This window comes from Meriones unguiculatus, chromosome 3 (assembly GCF_030254825.1).
Source record: "Meriones unguiculatus strain TT.TT164.6M chromosome 3, Bangor_MerUng_6.1, whole genome shotgun sequence".
NCBI lineage: Eukaryota > Metazoa > Chordata > Mammalia > Rodentia > Muridae > Meriones > Meriones unguiculatus.
In genome coordinates this window covers 128,215,549-128,236,959 of record NC_083351.1, presented here as the reverse complement: position 1 = coordinate 128,236,959, position 21,411 = coordinate 128,215,549, and the positions used below count along the sequence as shown (strand labels likewise).

The window sequence follows — 21,411 nt, the reverse complement described above, 5'->3', positions numbered from 1 at the left end:
GGGGGGGAAGGAAGGGAACTAGAGGGGGGATACAAAGTAAATAAAGTATAATTAAAAATAAAAAAGAATAAAAGAATTGGAAAGAAAAAAAATTTTAAATGTAAAAAATTAAAGGATCAATGTAATGGAAATTTCAGTTTCTTTAAAAATTTGGTTATGATAAATGGGAATTAATAAATGGGAACTGATAAAACAAAAGTTTCTTATAGTAAAGGACACCATCATTCAGACAAAGAGGTAGCCTGGTGTATGAGAAAAGAGCTTTACCATTTATGCATATGATAGATGTTAATAAGCAAATAATATAAAGAACTTTTAAAATTAACATCAAAAAACAACCCAACTTAAAAATGGAGTACAGAAATAAACAGAGAATTCTCAACAGATGAAACATAAATGGCTGAGAAACTAAGAAATGTTCAGCTTCTTTAGCCATCAGGGAAATAAAAATTAAAACTACTTTGAGATTTTTATCTTAACACAGTCAAGTGACCAAGACCAACAAAAATATTTTAAAAACCAACAGCAATAAAAAACAACAGCTTTTTCTCCTGATGATAAACAGTTACCCATTGCTTATGGAAGTACAAACTTTTACAGCCACTCTCAAAGTCAGTGTGGGAGTTCCTAAGGAAAGCTGAGAATAGGTCTACCTCAAGATCAGCTATCTCACTCTTAAGCATATACCCAAAGGACTCTACATCTTACTATAGAAACTCTTACCATGTCTATTGCTGCTCTATTCATAATAGCCAGAAATTGAAAACAACCTAGATGTTCATCAACTGATGAACGGATAATGAAAATGTGATACATTTATATAATGTATATTATGACATAATGAAATATTTTTCAGCTGTTTAGAAAAAATACATTTACCAGTAAATGGATAGAACTAGAAAAATCATCCTGAGTAAGGTAACTTAGACCCCAAAAGACAAATCCTGCACGTTTTCTGTTACATGTGGTTGTTAGCTTTTAAGCATTTGATCTGTGTGCTACAACCCAAATAATCACGGAAATTAGGTGCCTAGTTACACACTACAAGAGAGAAAAGGGTCTCCTAAGGAAAGGAAAATAGAATATAATATTATGGAGAAATAAAGGGGAAACTAGAATAAAATAATTAATCAGGGAGGAGAATGAGATAGAGGGGGCAGAACATGGGGACAACTAACACTAAAAGCCGTTTGAAAAAAACATGAAAATCTACTACCTTAAGCTTCCTAAAATACACATGTATATAAAGGAATATAAATAGAATTATGAAGTAATAGGAAATAGAATGCCCCAACTAGACATTTTATGCCACCAAGTAACACCTCCAGTTCCAGGAATGAGTTCCATCTTGATGTATTATTGGCCAAAGGGACCCCATTGAAACCCTCCAAACACCACAAGCAATTACCAAGGCTATTGGTTGCTCTCCACAGCATTCTGGTAAGTCCCTATTGCTGAGTACAACACTTATGTTACAGGCACAGAGAAGTTTAACTAATGCCTAACTAGAAATCTAACGCCTAGTGACTATTATTCATTGCAGTAGAAGGTATTCCACACACTCCTGAAAGGGAGAGATAATCATCAATGTCACCCAGCTACAAACCTCGGGACCTACAACAGTGAATTACAAGCAATATATTCTGGTGCATTAGTGGTTCAAAGGTTATAGAAATAAGCAACCACTTTTTGGTTGGATTTAAGGCCCACCCTATGAGATGGAACCCATACCTAACACTGCTAAAATGGCCAAGAAATTGAAACTAGACAGGTCATTGGCCTAAAGGAAAACCTACTATTATTATCACTCTTAAAGAACATAGCAATGAAATTACTCCTAATGACAAACTGATAAACACACAGAACAGACATTGCTCAACCCATATTAGAGAAGCTCCTTCTTTCAGTAGGTGGGAATTAACACAGAGACAATTTGCAGAGAATAACAGACTTTGGAGGACTGTCATATGTGGGATGTCTTTATAAAACTCCTCCCCTCGAGGCTCAGGTATCTATGAGGAAGAGGAGGAAAGACTGTAAGAGCCAGCAGAGATGGATAACTGCAAGGAAACACGTCTTCTAGAAGCAACAGGACTGGTATCATAGAAACTCTCAGATGTGGCACATACACAGAAGCTGCACAGGTTCAGGCCAGATGGGATCCCATCAATGAGATAGGGAAGTGGACATGTGGCTTTATGATCCACTCCCAAGATTAGAACAATACATACTATTGTGTGTTCCATTAAGAATTAATTCAGCTGGGCCTGTCAATCACCTGGCCAAGAGTCCACCCCTCAGGAAGGCTGATTCACTCTACAGCATGCTAAAGAGATTGGAGGAATAGTTATCCTGGTGAGATGATGACTTTAGCTTCACAGAAACTTTGTCTTTGGTACAGTCTCTTACAGAGCCTCTCCCATACAGTTCTGCTATGTCTGTTTTCTTTCATCCTAACACCAAAAGGCATAAGTGCTCTTTTTTTCTTCTTTTCTAAGTTTTTGTTTCTGATCCTGGCCAACTTCTAAGCATGTTTCCACTGGCATTTTGGTGCTTTCTCACTCTTTCTCTAAAACGATTCAGCCACACACGTGTTCAAAAGGCATCGCTTTCTCTCTTCCTCTTCTCCATAAACCCTCCTGGTGATTTACAGCCTGACTTCCCTGTTGTTTTCTAATAATATTTTGTTCACAAGTTTTCCAATAAGTCCATTTTAAATTTCTTTAATGAGCAATATTAGGAATCTAAGCCCTAATTTTCCTTCTACCATATAATGCCCAATATGGGGGCCCCCTAATTTTCTAGTAACAGAAGGATCAAGTCTAGATAGTAACATAGTGAGGAGCTATCTCAAAAAAGTAAAATAGTACAACAATGAAAATAAAGCAAGACATAAAAATAACCAACTAAAATTTTTTAAGCAGAATACCTGCTAACAATTAAAAACTTAATTAATTATAAAAATGATCAAAACTAAGCCAGTAAAGCAAACTGGACAGTTTCTCATTTACCTGAAGTTGATTTCAAAGCGTTCTTCAGTTCCTTGCATCTCCGATCTGCTGACACATAAAAATAAAGCCGATAATCTGAAGAAGAACATGCCTTCTCCTGGGCTGACCCAGAACCTGGGAAGAAATGCAAAAGTCAAGTGTTTAGTTTCTGTGTTCATTAAAGACCTTCACTGGGGTGTAGCCATGTGTGGAAGTGGGGATTACAAGTAGTTTCCAGCTATTGTGGCCATTTGCTAAAGAATAACAAAAGAGTGGGTAAGATGCTCAATCCTCATTCAGAAGGGCAGACAGGATTGACATCAGAAGAGGAAGAAAACAGGAAACAGGACGGCAGCCTACAACAGAGGGCCTCTGAAGGACTCTACCTAGCACGACATTAAAGCAGATGCTGAGACTCATAAGCAAACATTGGGCAGGGTGCAGGGAATCTTATGAAAGAAGTGGAGATTAAAAAAAAAAAAGACCTGGAGGGAACAGGAGCTCCACAAGGAAAGCAACAGAACTAAAAAATCTGGGTACAAGGGTTTTTTCTCAGACTGATACTCTAACCAAGGACCATGCATGGAGATAACCTAGAACCCCTGCACAGATGTAGCCCATGGCAACTCAGTCCCCAAGTGGGTTTTCTAGTAAAGGGAACAGGGGCTGTCTCTAACATGAACTCAGTCCCTGGCTCTTTGATCACCTTCCCCTGATGGGGGTTGGTAGCCTTACCAGGCCACAGAGGAAGACAATGGAGCCAATCCTGATGAGACCTGATAGACTAGGGTCAGATGGAAGGGGAGGAGGGCCTCCCCTATCAGTGGATTTGGGGAGGGCTGTAGGAGGAGAAGAGAAAGGGAGGGTGGGGTTGGGAGGGGAGGGGATGAGGAAGGGGGCTACAGATGGGATACAAAGTGAATAAAATGTAATAAATGAAAAAATAAATTTAAAAATAACAAAATATGCAGTTTCAAGTGCCCTCTAATACAAATTTCAGAAATAAAAAGGATATTTGGATTTTGTTATTTTTCTCCTATTAGCTTTGGCTGAAGAGAGGTGGGTGAGGGGCAGGCAGTCCCAAATAATTTTCACATGAGTGAGTAGAGGAAGCAGAATTTGAATACTTCAAAGAGAGGCATCTCTTACCCACCCACAGTCAGTCCCTTCGCAATAAAACAAGTAGATAAACACAGGAGTATGATGGCTTCCCATTCACTGAGATTCTAAAAGCTGAATTATGAGTCTATACATGTTAGTTCCTAAACTCCTGGTCCAGCTAATTCAGCCTCTCTATCAGTATCTGTGGTCACTAAAGATAGCAATTAGGAGTAAGATGGCCTTCCTTTGTTGGCAGTTTGGTTGGGGGAACAAGCCTAAAGAAAATAAAATTGTCTCCATGTCCTGGTGGAAGAGGTCAAGAGTCAGCTCCAAGAGAGTAAAGGCTTGACAGCAGACTCTATCTAATCATTGAGCTAAGGTACTAAAGCCCAAAAGTCCTGACTAATCAAGAATCTGTCTGTCTATTGATGGACATCAAGGCTGATTTCATATTTTGGTTACTGTGAACATAATTGTTGTTGTCAATAGTGAAAATCTCTCCAGTGTGCTGCCTTGGAGTGTTTTGTTTATATATCCAGGAGTGGTAGAGATGGACCATATAGTAGGTCTGTTTTCAGGTTTTCAATACTTATTTCCACAGTGGTTGGGAAAATGTCTATTCCTTTCATCAGTGTTTAAGGGTTCAATAGCCCTTACTGTTTAGTTAACTATTGCTGCTCTGACTGGAGGAAGGTAGACTCTCAATGTAGTTTTAAAATTCTGATTTAGAAGTGAAACTACTTAAATTTAACAGCTAGGAAACTGAAAAGGTCCAGTGGGAGCAAAGAAGAAATTACGGTTACCGCATAAGGAAAGGCTACAAGCTCTCCTTGAATCCTGTGTAAAAAAAGGTCTTATATGACTTCAAGAGTAGAACAGGATCATCTCTCAAGCAAAAGATCTTGAAGAGATGAGTTGGAATGAAGGAAGAAGTGTGGGCAGCTGCCCAAGGGGAAAGGAATGGTGTAACCTGAAACATTAGTTAGGCAGACAGAAAAGTCTCTGAGAGAAGGAACGCTGAACAGATGGGGTGGGCCCTCCTTTCAAGCTGGAATCCCCAAAGCAAGAATTTCAGTGGCAGATTCATTTTCTAACAAAAATCAGTTCCCCTTCACAGCCCAGGGGGAAGGCTAGGCTGGTTGTGACAGCAGTTCATTCTGGCTTCAGATCCTTTCCTTACAATCTATGTGACCTCCAAGAGTATCATCATAACAAGTTTCAGTTTTTAATCTGAGGAAAACGGGTCATAGTGCCCACCTTATGAGATGTGAGGATTGTGGGTAAAATGCATTTCACCTGTCCTGAGGAAGGTATCCACCAAATGTTGATTCTCAGGGATGATTTCTTTTAAAGAATTGCAAATGGTAAAGAACAAAAAGCTAACAAAAAGCTAATGCTTTAAAACATTTTTTTTTCCTAAACATACCCTAGTGGCACAAAGCTGTAATCCCAGCTACTGAGGGAGCTGATGAAAGAAGATCACAAGTTCAAGACAGCCTGGGCTAGAATGAGTTCAAGGCCACTCTGAGCAAGTTAAGTCTAAAACGCAATTTTAAAAGCAAAACAAAAAGAAGACTAAGTATATAGCAGAGCAGTAGAGCGCATGTTCACCATGCATGAGGTCCTACAATTCAATCGCTAGTGGGGAAAAAAATTATCAGTAACTTCCTCATTTAATCTTCCATAAGAAATATTTTTTAATGTTGACAACAAATTCTGGAGAACATAAGAGAGGGAAAAAGAACCCTGTTCATTACTGTTGGAAATGTAAACCGGTATAACCACAAAGGAAATCAGTATGGAGCTAGCTATCATACATGACTCTGCCACTTCCGGTACTCCTATATCCTAAGGACTGACTCTATGTCAATATACTAAGAGACACATGTATGTTTATTGTGGCATTGCTCACAACATGATAGAAGAATATGGAACCAGACTGGATGCTCATCAATAGATGAATGGGTAAAGAAAATGTACACAAGCACAATGGAATTTGTATTATGCTAGAAAGAAAAACTAATGTAATTATGACATTTGCAGAAAAATTGAAGAAACTGGAAATCATTCTGTTAAGTGAAATAAGCTAAAATTGGAAAGATGGTTTTATTCATATGTGGAACCTAGATTTAAATGTGGGGAAAGTAGAAAGAAAAGAAGGGAAGACTAGAAATGAGAGCAGAAATCTCAGGGCAGAGGAGTATTAGAATATATGTGACACAAAAGGACAATAGGAGGTGGAAAGAGATAAGCAAGAGGGATGTTGGGTGCAAAAAAGAGATCTTGGATGAAGGGATAAACAAGAACAAAGTATGTATTAAGATCTATAACAAAACCATTGCTTTGTATGGTAATTCAAACATCTACTTCTAAAAAAGAAGAACTTTTTAATCTGAGAAATGGGAAAGATTATAAAGTATTATAAAAATCTAACATTCCCTAGAGACAAGTGATAATGGTAATGGTTTAACTTGATATTATTCAAAAGAGTAGGCAGACATTTCTTAAATCATATGAGAATTTAAGTACAGTATAATAGATTCCTACAATTTTGGAATCTCTATCAAATTTTAAAGCTTAAAAGTTTAAGTTAACCACATATATTCTCCCATTAAAACCCCTCAAATGCTTTTAGATAACATTTTTAATACTATACCACTATGTTTGTTATTTTCTGAATCCATATAAAACAGAACTCTGTATTCTCCTCCTAAGGACCCGGAATGCAGATAATGTGTCCCATACTGGTCAATTAACCGTCGGTAGGCACTGTAGTCATACACAGTGGGAAGATGGGAGAGTTCCTTCCAGAATGGCTCAGCAAGTTGTAAAAATTCAGGATTATTATTAATGAACTGGGCCACTTCAACGCTGTTCTGAACAACAAGCAATTGATAACTCTGCAGGGAAAAGAAAGTAAAAGGAGTTTTAGGTGGAAGGTAAAAGACAGGAAAACAGTTTCCTAGCCATCATCTTGATCAGCTGCCAATTCCATCTCTCCAGTTTCATTTTTCTTAATAAATAATTATAGGTGATGGCTTCTGGCAGTGGAGCAGGGAAGAACTCAAACTCAGGTCTCTTTAAGGGGCTGGTCACTGGGAGTTTGACTATTCTCTGACCAGTATAACATAAATTAGACTTGGTGGGGCTTTTTTTGGAGGGGAAGAGTGAGACTTGAGGACGGGAGGGTGGATCTGGGAGAAATGAGAATTGAGTGTGATCAGTATGAAATTCCTAAATAAAAATATTATGTTGGGGAAAATTTCTTAGCCATCATATTCAATTGCTTTAAGGGCAACCATCACCAACAGGACTGGGTCGACCTTCAAAAAGAAAATATACAATACTAAAAGATATAATGAGTTCTCTCCTGGGCACACCTTCATGAAGTAACCTGAAGGATCTGGGAGCCAAGTTAAGGATAATATGTGAACAATGCTCATCTAAACTAGTCTTGAAATAAGTGTTCAAAGTAATACATATTAGAGTCACATTTTGACCATAGCTTACAGGCAAGAAGACTATATTACTTATCTCTCATACTGGGATGTTTGCAGGTTAAGCTATTTATTTGATGGGGTTTTTGCAACATTTCTTAATCACCTTTTAATAATATTCAAAGCAGACTTGCACTAAATCCCTACAATGTAAACAGCATAATACAGAGATAGTAAAATATGAACTCATATTCCCATAGCCAGCTTCTTAGTGATAAAACAGCTAAAATCACTTTTACTTATACCACCCTTCCATGATTAGGCAAGCTAACTTCAAAAAAGTCAGTCAGCCATGATAGGGCATGCCTGTAAACCCAGAACTCTAGAGGCAAAGTATCTAGAGTTTAAGGCCAAAATGGACTACATGAATCCCTGCCTCAAAAAAGAAAGGAAGGAAGGAAGGAAGGAAGGAAGGAAGGAAGGAAGGAAGGAAGGAAGGAAGGAAAAGAATGAAACAAACCAGGCACAATGTTGCACATCTATAATCCCATCATTTGGAAGGTGGAAGCAAGATGATCAGTAGATCAAAGCTAGTCTCAGCTGCGTAGCAAATTCAAGGTCAGACTGAACTACACAAGACCCTGTCTATATAATAATAGTAACAATAATAATAATACTTTAGTGAGAAAAAGACAAATATATTGTCCAAAATAACAAAAAAATAAGTAAACTTTTAAAGAATGCATTGTCTCTTAAAGGAGTTATTTGTAACTTAATGTAAATCAAAGAGCTAGTATTTTTGATAAACACACTTTTGTTAATGTTAATAACACTAAAAACTAGTTTAAAACAGAAAAAAAAAGCTAATGTTTCATACTAACCTTTTCCATGTGGGTTTTCTTGACATCTGAAGCACGGCTGTGTTTGTCAGATGATGACGAGAAGAAAAAGAACCTTTTCGAATGAGAGGACTTAGTTTCTGTGGATGTGTGCTTTACGTAAGACCAACTACTATTGTAAAACTCAAAGTTGAAATCATTATTTACTTTGACCTATAAGGAAAAGAAACATTTTTACTATAAGTCCTTGGTATAGAGTCAAGGTGCTTTTGTTGTATCATTCAAGATGCATGCTTTCTTCACACAGTCTCCCACAAATACCCATCTTTGCACTTACACAAAATAACTATGACTCGAAAAGTCAGGCCTGTTTATAGAAGCTGTTTGTTCTAAGAAAACTCCGCTGAGCAAGAGCTACAGGATCAATAATGGCTACTCCAAGCAATTCACAAAACACATTTGTATATAAACATATTCCATTTTCTTTACTCATAATTTAACCCAGAAGTGAACAAATTCATACAGCTATACCAACAGAACTTGAAGCATTTGGCTCTTGATTTTCCATATTGAGAAACAAAGAAACAAATAGGTGATGGGAAACAATTAGATCATTTGGATTTTGTGACCTGACGCTAGCTAAAACTTCCTGACTCTGCTAAACTGATGAAAAATTCAATTATCTTTTGCCAGTGTTAAATGATAGAAGAAAGGACTACCCCACAAGAATATTAAAACCGACTACACCCTGCCCCTAGAGGCATTGCAGGTGTGGCTGCTGTGTCACACGTGTGTCAGAAGGTGGCAGAGAGGAACGAGGCTCCACTCAGTGCTCTGACCTGTGAACATCTGAATGATTAGTAGCCTAACATTCCCTGGAAAAAGAGAGCCTGAGATGACCATCAGTCCAGCTGTATGCGGGCCTAGATGGGCTCCCAGGATGGGGAGCAAGCTGCAGATGAGATGAACCCCATCTGGGGCTGAGAGGTCAGGAACAGGGCCGTGCGGACAGGCCCAGGAGAGGAGCAAACCCAAGACAACCACCAGTCTGACACCATGGGACCCAGACAGAATGCTAGTCTGAGATGCCCACCAGTGCCGTGCTGTGCAGGCCTGGGGGTGGGAGGGAGGCAATACCATGCTTGAGATGACTCCTAAACAGTGACACAATACACAGGTGGAGCCTAGCTCTCCTGAGACCACTCCTGAGAGAACCCTAGACACTCAGAGACCCCAGGTACCACTAAGAAAAGCAAGTAAGTGGTGGAGAAATGGAAGAGAAAGATACAGGCACAATGAAGAGGGGCAGAACTGGAGACGCAAAGGTAGCGAGGAACACCCTGATATAAGTAGCAAGTAATGCCAACTGGGACCACAGTGGGGTCCTGGCCTGTGCTGCCACTGGGGGCCATGTCTGGGTCCATACCCCTGCAACAGCAGGGGTCTGTCACCACCAAAGGCCAGGCAGATTTCCCCAGGAGATGTTGATGTCTGAGGGCTACACAAAATTGGCCCTACCCCTCACCTGGGCTTCATGGGAGAGTTGACCTGAGGGTGTAAAAGCAGGAAAGCTGATCCTACCCCTAACCATCTGTAGTACCCAGAAGAGCAGGTTTTGCACATTGCCGGAGAAGAACAGTATAGCTGGCCCTGGTTGTACAGGTTGCAGATGAGCCAGCTGCAAGGGTATGAATGTGAGAAAGCTGGTCCTGCCACTTGTCTCCCCTTGCAGTGACATAGACGAGGAATTGAAATTTAGGTTCTGTCGATCAAGGAAACTAATCAACAGAGAGAAAAGATGGCCTACCCCATCACAGAAATCCTAGCTATAAAACTGACAGGGATTAATATGTAAATTCTATAAAGAACTCAACAAATTTAACATAAATACACACCAGAAACTCTAAAAAGAAATTTGTGATGTGGTAGATACAGGCAGGAAGAGATACCACTAGTGAGAAATAAATTAGGGCAACCACTATGGAAATCTGTATGGGCATTCCTCAAAATTTGAAAATAGACCCAGAGAAGAGCATGTCTGATTGCATGTGGGTTGATGCCCCAGGTCCCGCCTCTGAGAAAAAGGTATCGACGGGTCTGATGCTCTTTGGGTGGATGACACCTAAATGAACATCTGTACAAAGTCCCTATTTATTTCTAATATCAGAGATCAGACCTCTACTCTTGCCTGATGCGTCTAAAACAAAAAGGGGAAACTGTAGAGAGCTGCGGAATGCTATGCCTTAATGATGGAGCTGGTTTCCGCCTTCCACCTTCCCGATGGTGAGTGCTCTCTGTCACGAACAATTCCACATTTGGCTAAGGCCGAGGATCTGGCTTGCTTCCATGTATGTGGACCTATCTGCATTGCCCACGTGGCACGCCTGGGTTGGCTACCCAGAGGCTATTTAAGCTGTGGGCTGGCTTTCCCCAGGGTCCGAGGATTGTTCAAGGTTCCTGAATAAACTGCATTGGAAAAAAAAAAAATTTGAAAATAGACCTCCCATATGATCCAGGTATGCCAATTCTGGATATATAAACAAAGGAATCCAAATCAGGGTACTTCAGAGATACTCAGCACAATTGACAATGTCAATTATATTCACATATGGTTATATTCACATAACCAAACTATGTGATCAGCCTAGAAGTCCATCAAAAGATGAATGGATGTGAAAAATGTGGCATATACAAATATTTATGTACAAAGAAGCCATAATGAAACCCACTGTTTTGTATGATAACCTAAATTATCGCTAAAACTCAAAGAAAATATGTACTCTTTACATTATACTTAGTATTTTTCAATAAAATAATGAAATTGTGTCATTTGCAAAAAAATATGTAATAGATAGATATACATAAATGGAAGTGGATATCATTGTTAGTGGAATAAGCCAAACTCAGAGAGTCAAATGCTGTGTGTTTTCTCTCATATGTGGAATCTACAGTTAAAGATGATAGGTAGATAGATGACAGATAATAGATAGAAGGATAAATAGATAACAGATAGATGAATAGATAGATAATAGGTGTATAGATTAGATTAAATAGATAGATGATAGATAGATAGATAGATAAGATAGATAATATATGGATATATTATACAATAGACAAATAACAGACAGATGGAAAGCTAGATAGATAATAGATTAGATGGAGAGCGAAAGAGAGAGATTGATTAATGACAAATGAGAGAGAGGAGGGACAGAGGAAATGAAATCAGAAGGCTACTTGATGAAAAGAAGGGCGTCAGTAGGAAGAAGGAGCACAGGAGGTAATGTAAGTGAATAAGAGTGAAGCAAGATGAAGACACATATGAAAATGTCATGATAGAAGCATTGAGGCTCACATGGGTAATATGATTCATCTGAGACTGAAGCTACTTTGTGAGTTCCAGGCCAGACTGAGTTAGAGTAAAACTATCTCAAAGAAAAACTAAATACAGAGAGAAAAAGGAAAGTATAATCAAACATTGTTTCATATGCATACCTACTAAATGCAGAAAACAAGAAAATATTTTTTGTTGTTGTTTGGTTTGGTTTTTCAAGACAAGATTTCTCTGTGTAGCCTTTAGCTCTCCTGAAACTCACTCTGTAGACCAACTCAGAAAGGTATGTCTGCCTGTGCCTCCTGAGTGTTGAGATTAAAGGCACCACCGCCTGGCTGAAAGTATGGGTTTTAACATGGTTAATTTCATAAGAATATTATTTTCATTATGTACAACTACACAAATATACACACAGAAAAATAAAATGAATGTGACAGTTTTCCCAATCACTACATTGTTTCTGGACCATTTGGTTTCCTATAAACAATATTTATGTTATTTTTATTTGCATTTCTTTTGAGAAATAAGAATCTAATGCCAAATTTTCTGCTTCTTTTCCCCCACCTTCACATCTACAATTCAAATCTCAGATTCTTGATTATGTAAATACTACTCTTGGCTGCTTTAGTACAGTAGCTTTCTCCTCACTCTGTAGCCTACACATGGCAGTAGAATTTTTTTCCCAGATAGTGCAATCTTATTAATTTTCCCTCTTCTACCTGAGGTATCAAGTTCTCCAAATCACTAATTAAAACATACAACACATCAGCATCTCAAGGTCTTTTGACTCTTACTTTATTATTAACACACCCATCATTCAGCATCATAGAGTCCTGTTCTTCCGTTTATTCCCTCTTGCTATTAGTACTTTTTTTAAGTGCCTTTCCATTTGTTTAGACTTCATAGCTCTTCCCCTAGCAGTGTCTTCTCCCTGAAAACCACGTCCTGTCTTCTCAGTAAACTGTATCTTTCCCTGGCCACACCAGAAACTTCTTCATAGTCATCAAGAACTCTCTTCCTTCTTTCCTCTCTTCTTTTCCCTCTCCTTTTCTTGATCATCCATAGCCTTCATTTCTTACTACAGCTGGCTTTAACTGCTTTCAGTTATTGAGAAGTGCTCCTTACCCTCCTATTTTTTTCACTTTTTCCTCTCTCTTTCTTCAGTCTGTCGTTCCCATTACAACTAAAGCTATTATAAAAGCATAGTGTGAATATTTATAGTATAAGCAGCTATGACTATAAATACATAGACAGGGAGTTATACGTATATATCATGTCAATTCAGTATTGGAGCCTGAGGCACACTCATGTTTGACACTGAAGTGCATTGAGTTTCAGATACTTTTTATCTTAATATATTTGCATAAATAATGAGATATGTTGGGAATGGGACAAGTTTGAACACAAAATATATCTTTGTTTCATATATACCTTGTACACATACTCTAAAGTTAATTTTATATGGTACTTTTAGTGTTTTGTGCATGAAACATAGTTTCAGTATGTGGAATTTTCCACTTCATGTCACTATTCCAGAAGTTTCAGATTTTGAATTATTTTAAATTTGATATTTTCTGAATAAGTACAATCAACTTTTATAAGAAAAGGAAAATATCTATGTGAAAGGAATATCCATGTGAAATCCTTAGAATAGTGCCCAGAATATAAAAGTTCTCATATGAGAACTATTTTTCTCACTGCCCAAATTATTTCCTATTAGAAGGTAGATGAAGCAGTCTTAGGAATCATCCTCACATAGACAGAGGAAGCAGAGTCTCAGATTATGTAGCATTAAAGTTGGCTTTTTCGTTATTCCTTTGCGTGTGTGCACATAGAGATTATAAAAGATCATACATGTTTTATGTTTCTTAATATTGATGTTTCAAATGAGTTCCAAGCCACCCTCTACCCTACGGAGAGCTGAACAAACAGTGAGTACTGGGTCGATCTATTTGAACTCAGGGAGACTCTTGCCGCCCCATCCCCGCATCTACATTTAGCATTTGGATGACTGGCTCGCTGCCTGTTGCTTCCACCTCACTTCCCTCAGGCTGGATTTGCAAATCATTACTATTCCACACTCAGTAACAGGCTATAATTTCCCTCGACTTCTGACAGACACCTTCACTCTAAGTGATGGGAAAGGCATTTCAGACGTCAATCCCCAAACCAAGCTATGCTGAGGAAAATGGATGTGAGGATCACGTCGTTGTTAATGCATTCTCCTCAGAAGCCACAGACTTGTAGCATATCTACCTTCCAACTGAATCAGAAATATTCTCCCTCATTATTTCCTCTTCTCTGCAATGTTCTAAAGCTGACCCTTCTGAAATTTATATGCAATTTCTCTGCCCTATAATTATGAAAGAATTAGTAACATATCCTTCCAGAAATAGAAGTTGAATAATAATTATTAGTATCTGCATGCACATATTTCATGTTCTCTCTCCTAGCCAGGGGTTAAATTATAGCATATGTTATTCGTTATACAAATTTCAGAATTGAAAAAGAAATTAAATGCAAAAAAGAGGCAACAAAATATAATAGAATAATAAAGAGGGCTGCAGAATCTGATTCTCTGGATCCAGGTTACACTGTTTTACCATGGTAATGTGGAATAAGCTGAAGTCCTCCAAATCTCAATTTATACATGACAAAATAGCAAAATATTACCTTCCAAGATTAGTACAAGGATTTTAACCTACACCAGTTGCCTAAAAGAGAGAAAATATGAGGTAGATATTCAAACCTTGGTAATTACAGTTGTTCCTCAAATCAGTTTAATGTCCCTTTTGCTTGGCTCTATAATCTTTTTTAGCATGTTGTAACTGCATAAAAGTTAGGGGTTTTATGATGGCATTACCACACATGAGTATCATGCACTTGTGTTACATTCACCCTCTATTATTTTTTTTTTATTTTCCTTTTACTCACTGCCTTCCCCATCCCTGGTACTCCTTCAGTTCCTTAATTCAATAAGTACTCGCGGCAACTAGCTCAGTCCACTATAAACCAGAGGTTGATGCTTAGCATTCATAGTCAAAGCTGCTTCTATAGAGGCTAATCTGAGGGAAGAGAGGTCCTCTGTATCAACACCAGTCATTTTTGTTTACAAATTGGAAAGTTAAATGTAGTCATAACTCAACTGGAAATGCAGGGAATTCTGAGATAAGGGAAGAAAAGGAGTAAGAAGGTAGCTTTTGGAAAATGAAATCAACAAAAAAGGTTAAAACAGAATGAGAGCAAATCTCCACTTTGGTAAGGCTGTGAAGAGAGTTTGGAAGGTCAGGATATGGGCTGGGATGGGTGCATGTGTTCAGGGAAGCCCTTTTCCTTCACCCAAATCCTCAGGAAAGTATCCAAAATCCTAAAGAATTCTGTATGAGCAGATTTGGTGGTGGTACCAAGAAACAGGTGAGCACAGCAGGGGCATCTGAGGAGCAGAAGCTTGGAGCAAAAGGATGCTCTGATCAGAAGCAAAGGTGAAGAGTCAGGACAGCATGCACCCAGGACCACTCATCCACACCGCTGCCAGAACACAGCCATTTGGAATAGTAGTAAAGCTTCGTTGTGCAGATCCTGTGAAATGGTGATTTGAACAGCAACTCATTTGTGTAAGATTCATGCATAGGAATGTTGAAAGCATTTTCATCAGAAGAAAAAATGGAGACAAGAATAAAAAGTCCATATTCATTAACATGAATAAATCTTAAAAACATTTTTGCAGGAAAAAAATAACCCATAAAATAATTAATATTATGATCCTTTTTCTATAAATGACAAAAGCAGGCAAAACCAAATCACAAGCATTTCCTTACAGACACCTATATACATGTAGACACACACATATAATATAATGTTATATTCTATATCGTGTATCATATGTTATATATAAATTATATATAATTATATATAAATTTAGATCAAAACAAGGAAAGTATTAGTACAAAACATGTGACAGTGGCTTCCTGGGGGTGAGAAGAAGGTTATCAAAGATGATGCTTTGGGGCTTCTGAGTCACTGGATATAGTCTTCAACATGTGGATCATAAATATTCATAAGCACTTGCTTTACTGGTTTTCTTCCAATGCAGACAGATGTTATCAGACTCCTTTATAAATATAACTTGCTTCACAATTTTAAAATAAAGCATTTTAAATGAGCTGCCGCTGCGTGTGAGTAAGGAAACCACTGTAAGCAGTCACAGCAGACCCTTGGACGTGAACACCAACATAGGGCAGATGATAAGCGTCCTGAGCTCACCCGACACGTGAGCTTAAAGGGCACAGCAAAAGTGTCATTGAGCTGCATCCTGGACTTCAAGAACATGGATTCTTTTTAAGTATACATTAAAAAAAAAAAAAAAAACATTTATGAAAACTTACCACCTGAACTAAGGGCAGCTGGGACTAAAGGCACAGGGCCTGCAGCCAAAACCTCAGGAGGAGTAACGAACGGGCTCACCAAGTCTCACCCCTGCTTGGGGAGCTGTTGGCAACTGATGGCTGCAGGCACAGGTCAAGTTGATTCTCTCCAGGAATATGGACCCTGAGAGGCTACCCACGCTCCATTCAATGGCTCCACACCCTACACACACCTGTGCACACACCCGTCACTCACAGATAGAACTAAATGGACTCAGTGGTTTGGTTTCTGTTTTTTCTAACAGAGTACATGAAGTCAGGAGGCATTTTTTTTTTAACATCCAGTGTTTTGTTTTTCTGTTTCTTGTTTTTTTTGTTTTTTTTTTTTTTATTATACAGTGTTCTGCCATACACACCAGAGGAGGGCACCAGATCTCACTATAGATGGTTATGAGCCACCATGTGGTTGCTGGGAATTGAACTCAGGACCTTTGGAAGAACAACCAGTGTTCTTAACCTCTCATCCACCTCTCCAGTCCAAGTCAGGAGGCATTACAGGGATTAGATGAGAAAGGAATGATAATATCAAAACACTATTATATATTTATATATCTATATCATGTATATATATATATAAATACACATTTATATTATCTATGTATATATCATATATACATAATATGAGTTATTTGTTCTTTCTAAAATGTTTTAGCAGTTATATATATACTATACATATAATTATATATAATATATAGTGCTATATATTACACGTTAGGGCCATAAACAAATTCTCAACAAATACTAAAATCTTGGCGTATGTAAACAATGATTGCTGAGAAGTCACTGAATACAATTAATCAAATTGGAGTCATTAAGTACCTGAAATGTATAGGAGAGGATATTTCCGCTTAGTCTGTAGAAATCTTTTCCATCCCCGCTGAACACTTTCCTGCACTGGCCACCGAAACTTTTGGTGTTGAGAACTCTGTTCCTAAACTGGCCTGTAAGCGCGTTGTAGCTGTGAGAAGAACAGAAAGGAGGAGGAAGGGGTGAGGGGTGGCAGTTAAAAACCAAACCTAGTGTGTTCTGGGGAAAAACGATTAAAGGCTTCCAGCAATCAGTCATTAAAATCCTCTACAGTTTAACACCTGAGAAGCTACGAAGAAAGGAACACCACCTAATGCCTGCCACACTTCGGCCAGCTCCTCCTGACGCCGAAGAGTGGACACTAACAGCCGAGAAGAACCAACAAACATCCTGTGAGCCTGGAGAGCAAAAATTTGGGAAGCATCGGCCTGTGGTAGCTATGGCAACGGCTGCTTTAGAATTGATTCTATAGATAAAACCAATACAGTGAAGGTTACTGGGGAGGAGAGGTTGCTTTCTACAATGAGTTTCCAGCTGCTTCTCTTAGCATGCTAAAGCATATTTGTTAAAGTAACTGTGCCCTGGTTTTCTGTTAATAAATTTGAAGATAGTGTAGGACATTATGTATTGATTTTTTTTTTCTGATAGATTATTTTAGAAACTAGAAGCCTAGAATTGACTTAATCCTAAATTTATAAAAACATTGATAGTTTCTCCTCTCGAGTTCAACTATGTCCTTCTTCTCCTTTCCTTCTCTCTCCCTCTCTCTCTCTCTCTCTCTCTCTCTATCTCTTTGTTTCTCTCTCCTTTTTCTCCTCCTTTTCCTCCTCTTAGAGCAACCAGTGGCGCAGATTTCCCCAGGCATGAGAGGTTTCCCTTAACGTGAGACTTTCAGTGCTACATCCAGGTATATCTGGAACAACAGCTCACTCTACATCTTACTACATGTATCTATAGGTACTCAGCTACGAATCTTTCATTGAATCAGGATGTGGCAAAGATATCTGAGCTAATGTAGATGTCCAGCTACTGGGTAACTTATTATTAGACTCATCAAACCATAAAACAGACCAAAAGTAAAAACTACAACCCATCGGTATTCTTGGAAAGCTGCCCAGTGCCTTACCCGTTGCCAGTGAGTTCTACGTTGGGAGGAGGTTTATCAATGTCACAGGAGGGTTTGCTTTCTGAGGACTCACATCTATCCTCATCAGCCCCATCTTCCTCACAGTCAGAATCCCCATTGCAAACCAACGACTTGCTGATGCACTGACCTGAACAGGAGAGAAGCACTCAGAAAATCTCAAAGAGGCAGAAGAAAAAAAAAAACAGGCTGAGATCACCCCAGCACTGCACTGATAGACTACTGTGGGTTTCAGACAAAGCCTCAAATTATCTAGAAAAAAACTAGTGATGGCTTTGGTCTCCATTTTGAAGCACACATAACTGATTTTCACCTTTCCCAGGTGCAAATTGAAAATAGACCTGAACTCAAGAGTCCAGAGTCAAAGCCAGAATCATCAAGCATTTCTGTCTACATCCTCCAAGTTCCAATCTGGTAAAACAGATTGATGTCGGAGCCCTCAATGTTTTACTTTGTTTCTGTAATTGCTAAACAAGATGTCAAACTTGTGCTTTTCTTGGTGGATTAAGTTGTGTAGTTTTTGAGAGCAAAGAAACTGGATCAGAAGGTTGAAACTCAGCATTTTTCAGCTTCTACTTTGTGGAAGACTTCCTGGTGCAGAGAAACAAACGTGTATGTTATGGTCATTACCAGACTTTTCACATGCTGTATAATCTGCTAGTAAGAACTATGAAGACAGGCGCCATTAGAAGACGGCACCATGGTGATGACAACTCGGAATACCAAAAAGCACTAGTGCAGTGTTCTCAACCTGAGGGTCGCAACCCCTTTGGGGATTGAACAACCTTTTCACAGGGCTCTCATATCATATATCTTGCACATCAGATATTTACATTATGATTCTAAACAGTTTCAAAATCACAGTTATGAAGTAGCAACAAAAACAATTTATGGTTAGGGGTCACCACAACATGAGGAACTGTATTAAAGGGGTGCAGTATTAGGAAGGTTAAGAATCACTGCAACTGCACTAATGGGCACCAGATGATCTTGGTCCTGTCTTCCTCCCCAGCATCATCCCAGCCTTTTCCTCAATAGCTTCCTATGCCCTCTGCATATCCAACCATCTGTATGAACACAGGTCTAAGCTTCTATAATTTCAATAATTTAATACATCATTCTCTCTGTCTAGAAGAATTTTCTCTACTCCTCTCTGATGTGTCTTTCAAATATCAAATTCAATGTTATCCCTTTTTGGAAACTATCCTTATCCTTTGGACTATGAAGAACATCCTCTATTTCTTCAAAGGATGCTTTGTGCACGGAAATGTTTACAGTGCAGCATGTAGCTCACTGTATGTATCACTCAAGGCAACACAGCAAACATCTATTGAAACTCCTATGTACCAGGCATTCCCCAGGAGAAAATAAACAAAATAGAACTTATGTCTACAAAAGTTCAGAGAGATATGCCAGTCACCAGTTTGGATTCCATAGTGTGAAAGATGCACAGTGAACAGAGAGAAGTGATTTGTTGATTAATTCTATCACCTGAGGGATTACCAAAAACTTCCCAAAGCAACCATCACATGATTTGAGTTTTCAAAATAAAATAGGGACTTTACCAGTATTATTTAAGAATAACTATAGGCCTTAATGCACTTAGTGCTAATGGAGATGTCTTTATCAAAGCTTTCTCCTCAAGGATCATGGATCTCTGCAAAAAAAGGGGGGGTGAAAAGATCACAAGAACGAGATATGACGAATGACTCCAAGCATTTTCCAGGTAGAAAAAAAAAACTGATACACATATGTATATGACAACAAGTACAAGACCGACACAAGCTCATGTCAAATGGGGTCCCACAGCTGAGAGGAAAAAGTGGACACAAGAAGCTAACCAAGAAGCTTTTTGGAATTTATACCCACTACAGTGGAGTGATACTGGGTGTATCAGCCACACAGGACAGGACTCAGGAGTAGTTGACCAATGCTAAAAGGAATTCTGTGTTTTCCTGTGTCTTTTCTGTTGTTGTGGTTTTGCAGATTTTAACTTTTTAAGGTTGTTTTTTTTCTTGGTTTGGGATTGTTTTATTTTGAGAAAAAAAAAACATGAAATAGCGTAATGTGGGGAGGTAGGGAAGATCTGGGAGGACTTGAGGGCAATTTGATCAAAATATATGAAAAATATTTTAAACAATTATAAAAGAAAACTTCTAATACAGTGATTCTTTATCTACTAATCTGGCCATAGAACTCCTGTATATTTTAGGATGTGGCAGTGCACACCTTTAAGCCCAGCACTATCGAGACAGAGATAGAATTCCTGAGTTCAAGGCCAACCTTATCTACATAGTGAGTTCCAGAACAACCAGGGCTACACAGAGAAACCCTGTCTCTGAAAACAAAAAAACAAAAACAAAAACTTCAGCACATTTTATTTTGCTGAGTGTGGTGGTGCACACCTCTAACCTCAACATTGAAGAGGTGAAGAAACAGAAATTTAAAGTCACTCTTTGCTACATAGAAAATTTAATGTCAGCCTCACCTACAAGATACCACATCTCATATATACATCTGAGGCTGTTGGTAGTTATAGTTCTATCAACATGCCAAAGAATGTCCATGCTTTTATAATCAGATGTTTCTCTTGCTTTTGAATGGATGATATCTAGTACATGGTTTATCTGATTTTTGTGGTTAGCATACCAATAAAAATCTTGCCTATTCTTGGGTTAAATTAATTTGGAGGCCAATATAAATTCAAACAAATATGTATCCAGCAGGTTAACAAGTAATATTTAAATTCACAGTCTACATGCTGAGCCCATGGAAAACAAATTACCTGAGAAACACCTAAACCGTTCCCCACAGCCCTCTTCGGTTGGACAGCCTCGTTCGGGGTTGCAGGATTGTGTTTCGAAAGCACTTCCCACACACGGATGGCCTCCATATTGCCCGTAAACAGCCACCGAACGCCATCGAGTCTGTACACAAGAAGATCTCTTTGTATTTTATATTTTAGTTATCTCAAGTTTTCTTGAGTGGCAAAATCTGAATTCAATCTGGGAAACGTTCATGTTTCCCAGTAACATGTTCTGGCATGGTACAGAAGTAAAACCTACATACTCAATGAGCACATAGGTTCAATGACGGTTGAATACTTATAGAGAGCTTCTAGCTCTATATTTACTGTTACTGTTGAGTAAGGGAAAAAAACTTCCTGATGGCTCTTTGGAAAAGTAACTCGAAAAAGTAAACATATTGCAATACAGAATAACATTTTGGCTAGAGGTATATTCTGGGAGTTAAGCAGAAAAAATTATTGAAATGCATTTTGTTGGAAGAAAGGGAAGGTTACAAGAAAAGGGTTTAAGGTGAAGTTAAGGAAACCTTAG

At 38.5% G+C, this 21,411-nt stretch overlaps 1 protein-coding gene and 1 pseudogene across 2 annotated transcripts in view; one reads left to right on the top strand and one right to left on the bottom strand.

Annotated features, from left to right (window-relative positions):
• C7 (complement C7) overlaps positions 1–21,411 on the bottom strand; it is a 67,125-nt gene that overhangs the window by 30,603 nt on the left and 15,111 nt on the right. The window contains exons 4-9 of one of the 2 annotated variants that reach the window (XM_060380527.1): positions 20,859–21,000; positions 18,056–18,203; positions 16,942–17,080; positions 8,410–8,580; positions 6,748–6,991; positions 3,012–3,125 (exon numbers count right to left, since the gene is read on the bottom strand). In XM_060380527.1, coding sequence (XP_060236510.1) covers positions 3,012–3,125; positions 6,748–6,991; positions 8,410–8,580; positions 16,942–17,080; positions 18,056–18,203; positions 20,859–21,000 — 958 coding nt within the window. The remainder of the gene's footprint in view (positions 1–3,011; positions 3,126–6,747; positions 6,992–8,409; positions 8,581–16,941; positions 17,081–18,055; positions 18,204–20,858; positions 21,001–21,411) is intronic. The other variant, XM_060380528.1, reaches the window with a different exon arrangement.
• LOC132653350 (small nucleolar RNA SNORA17) lies at positions 9,115–9,240 on the top strand (annotated as a pseudogene).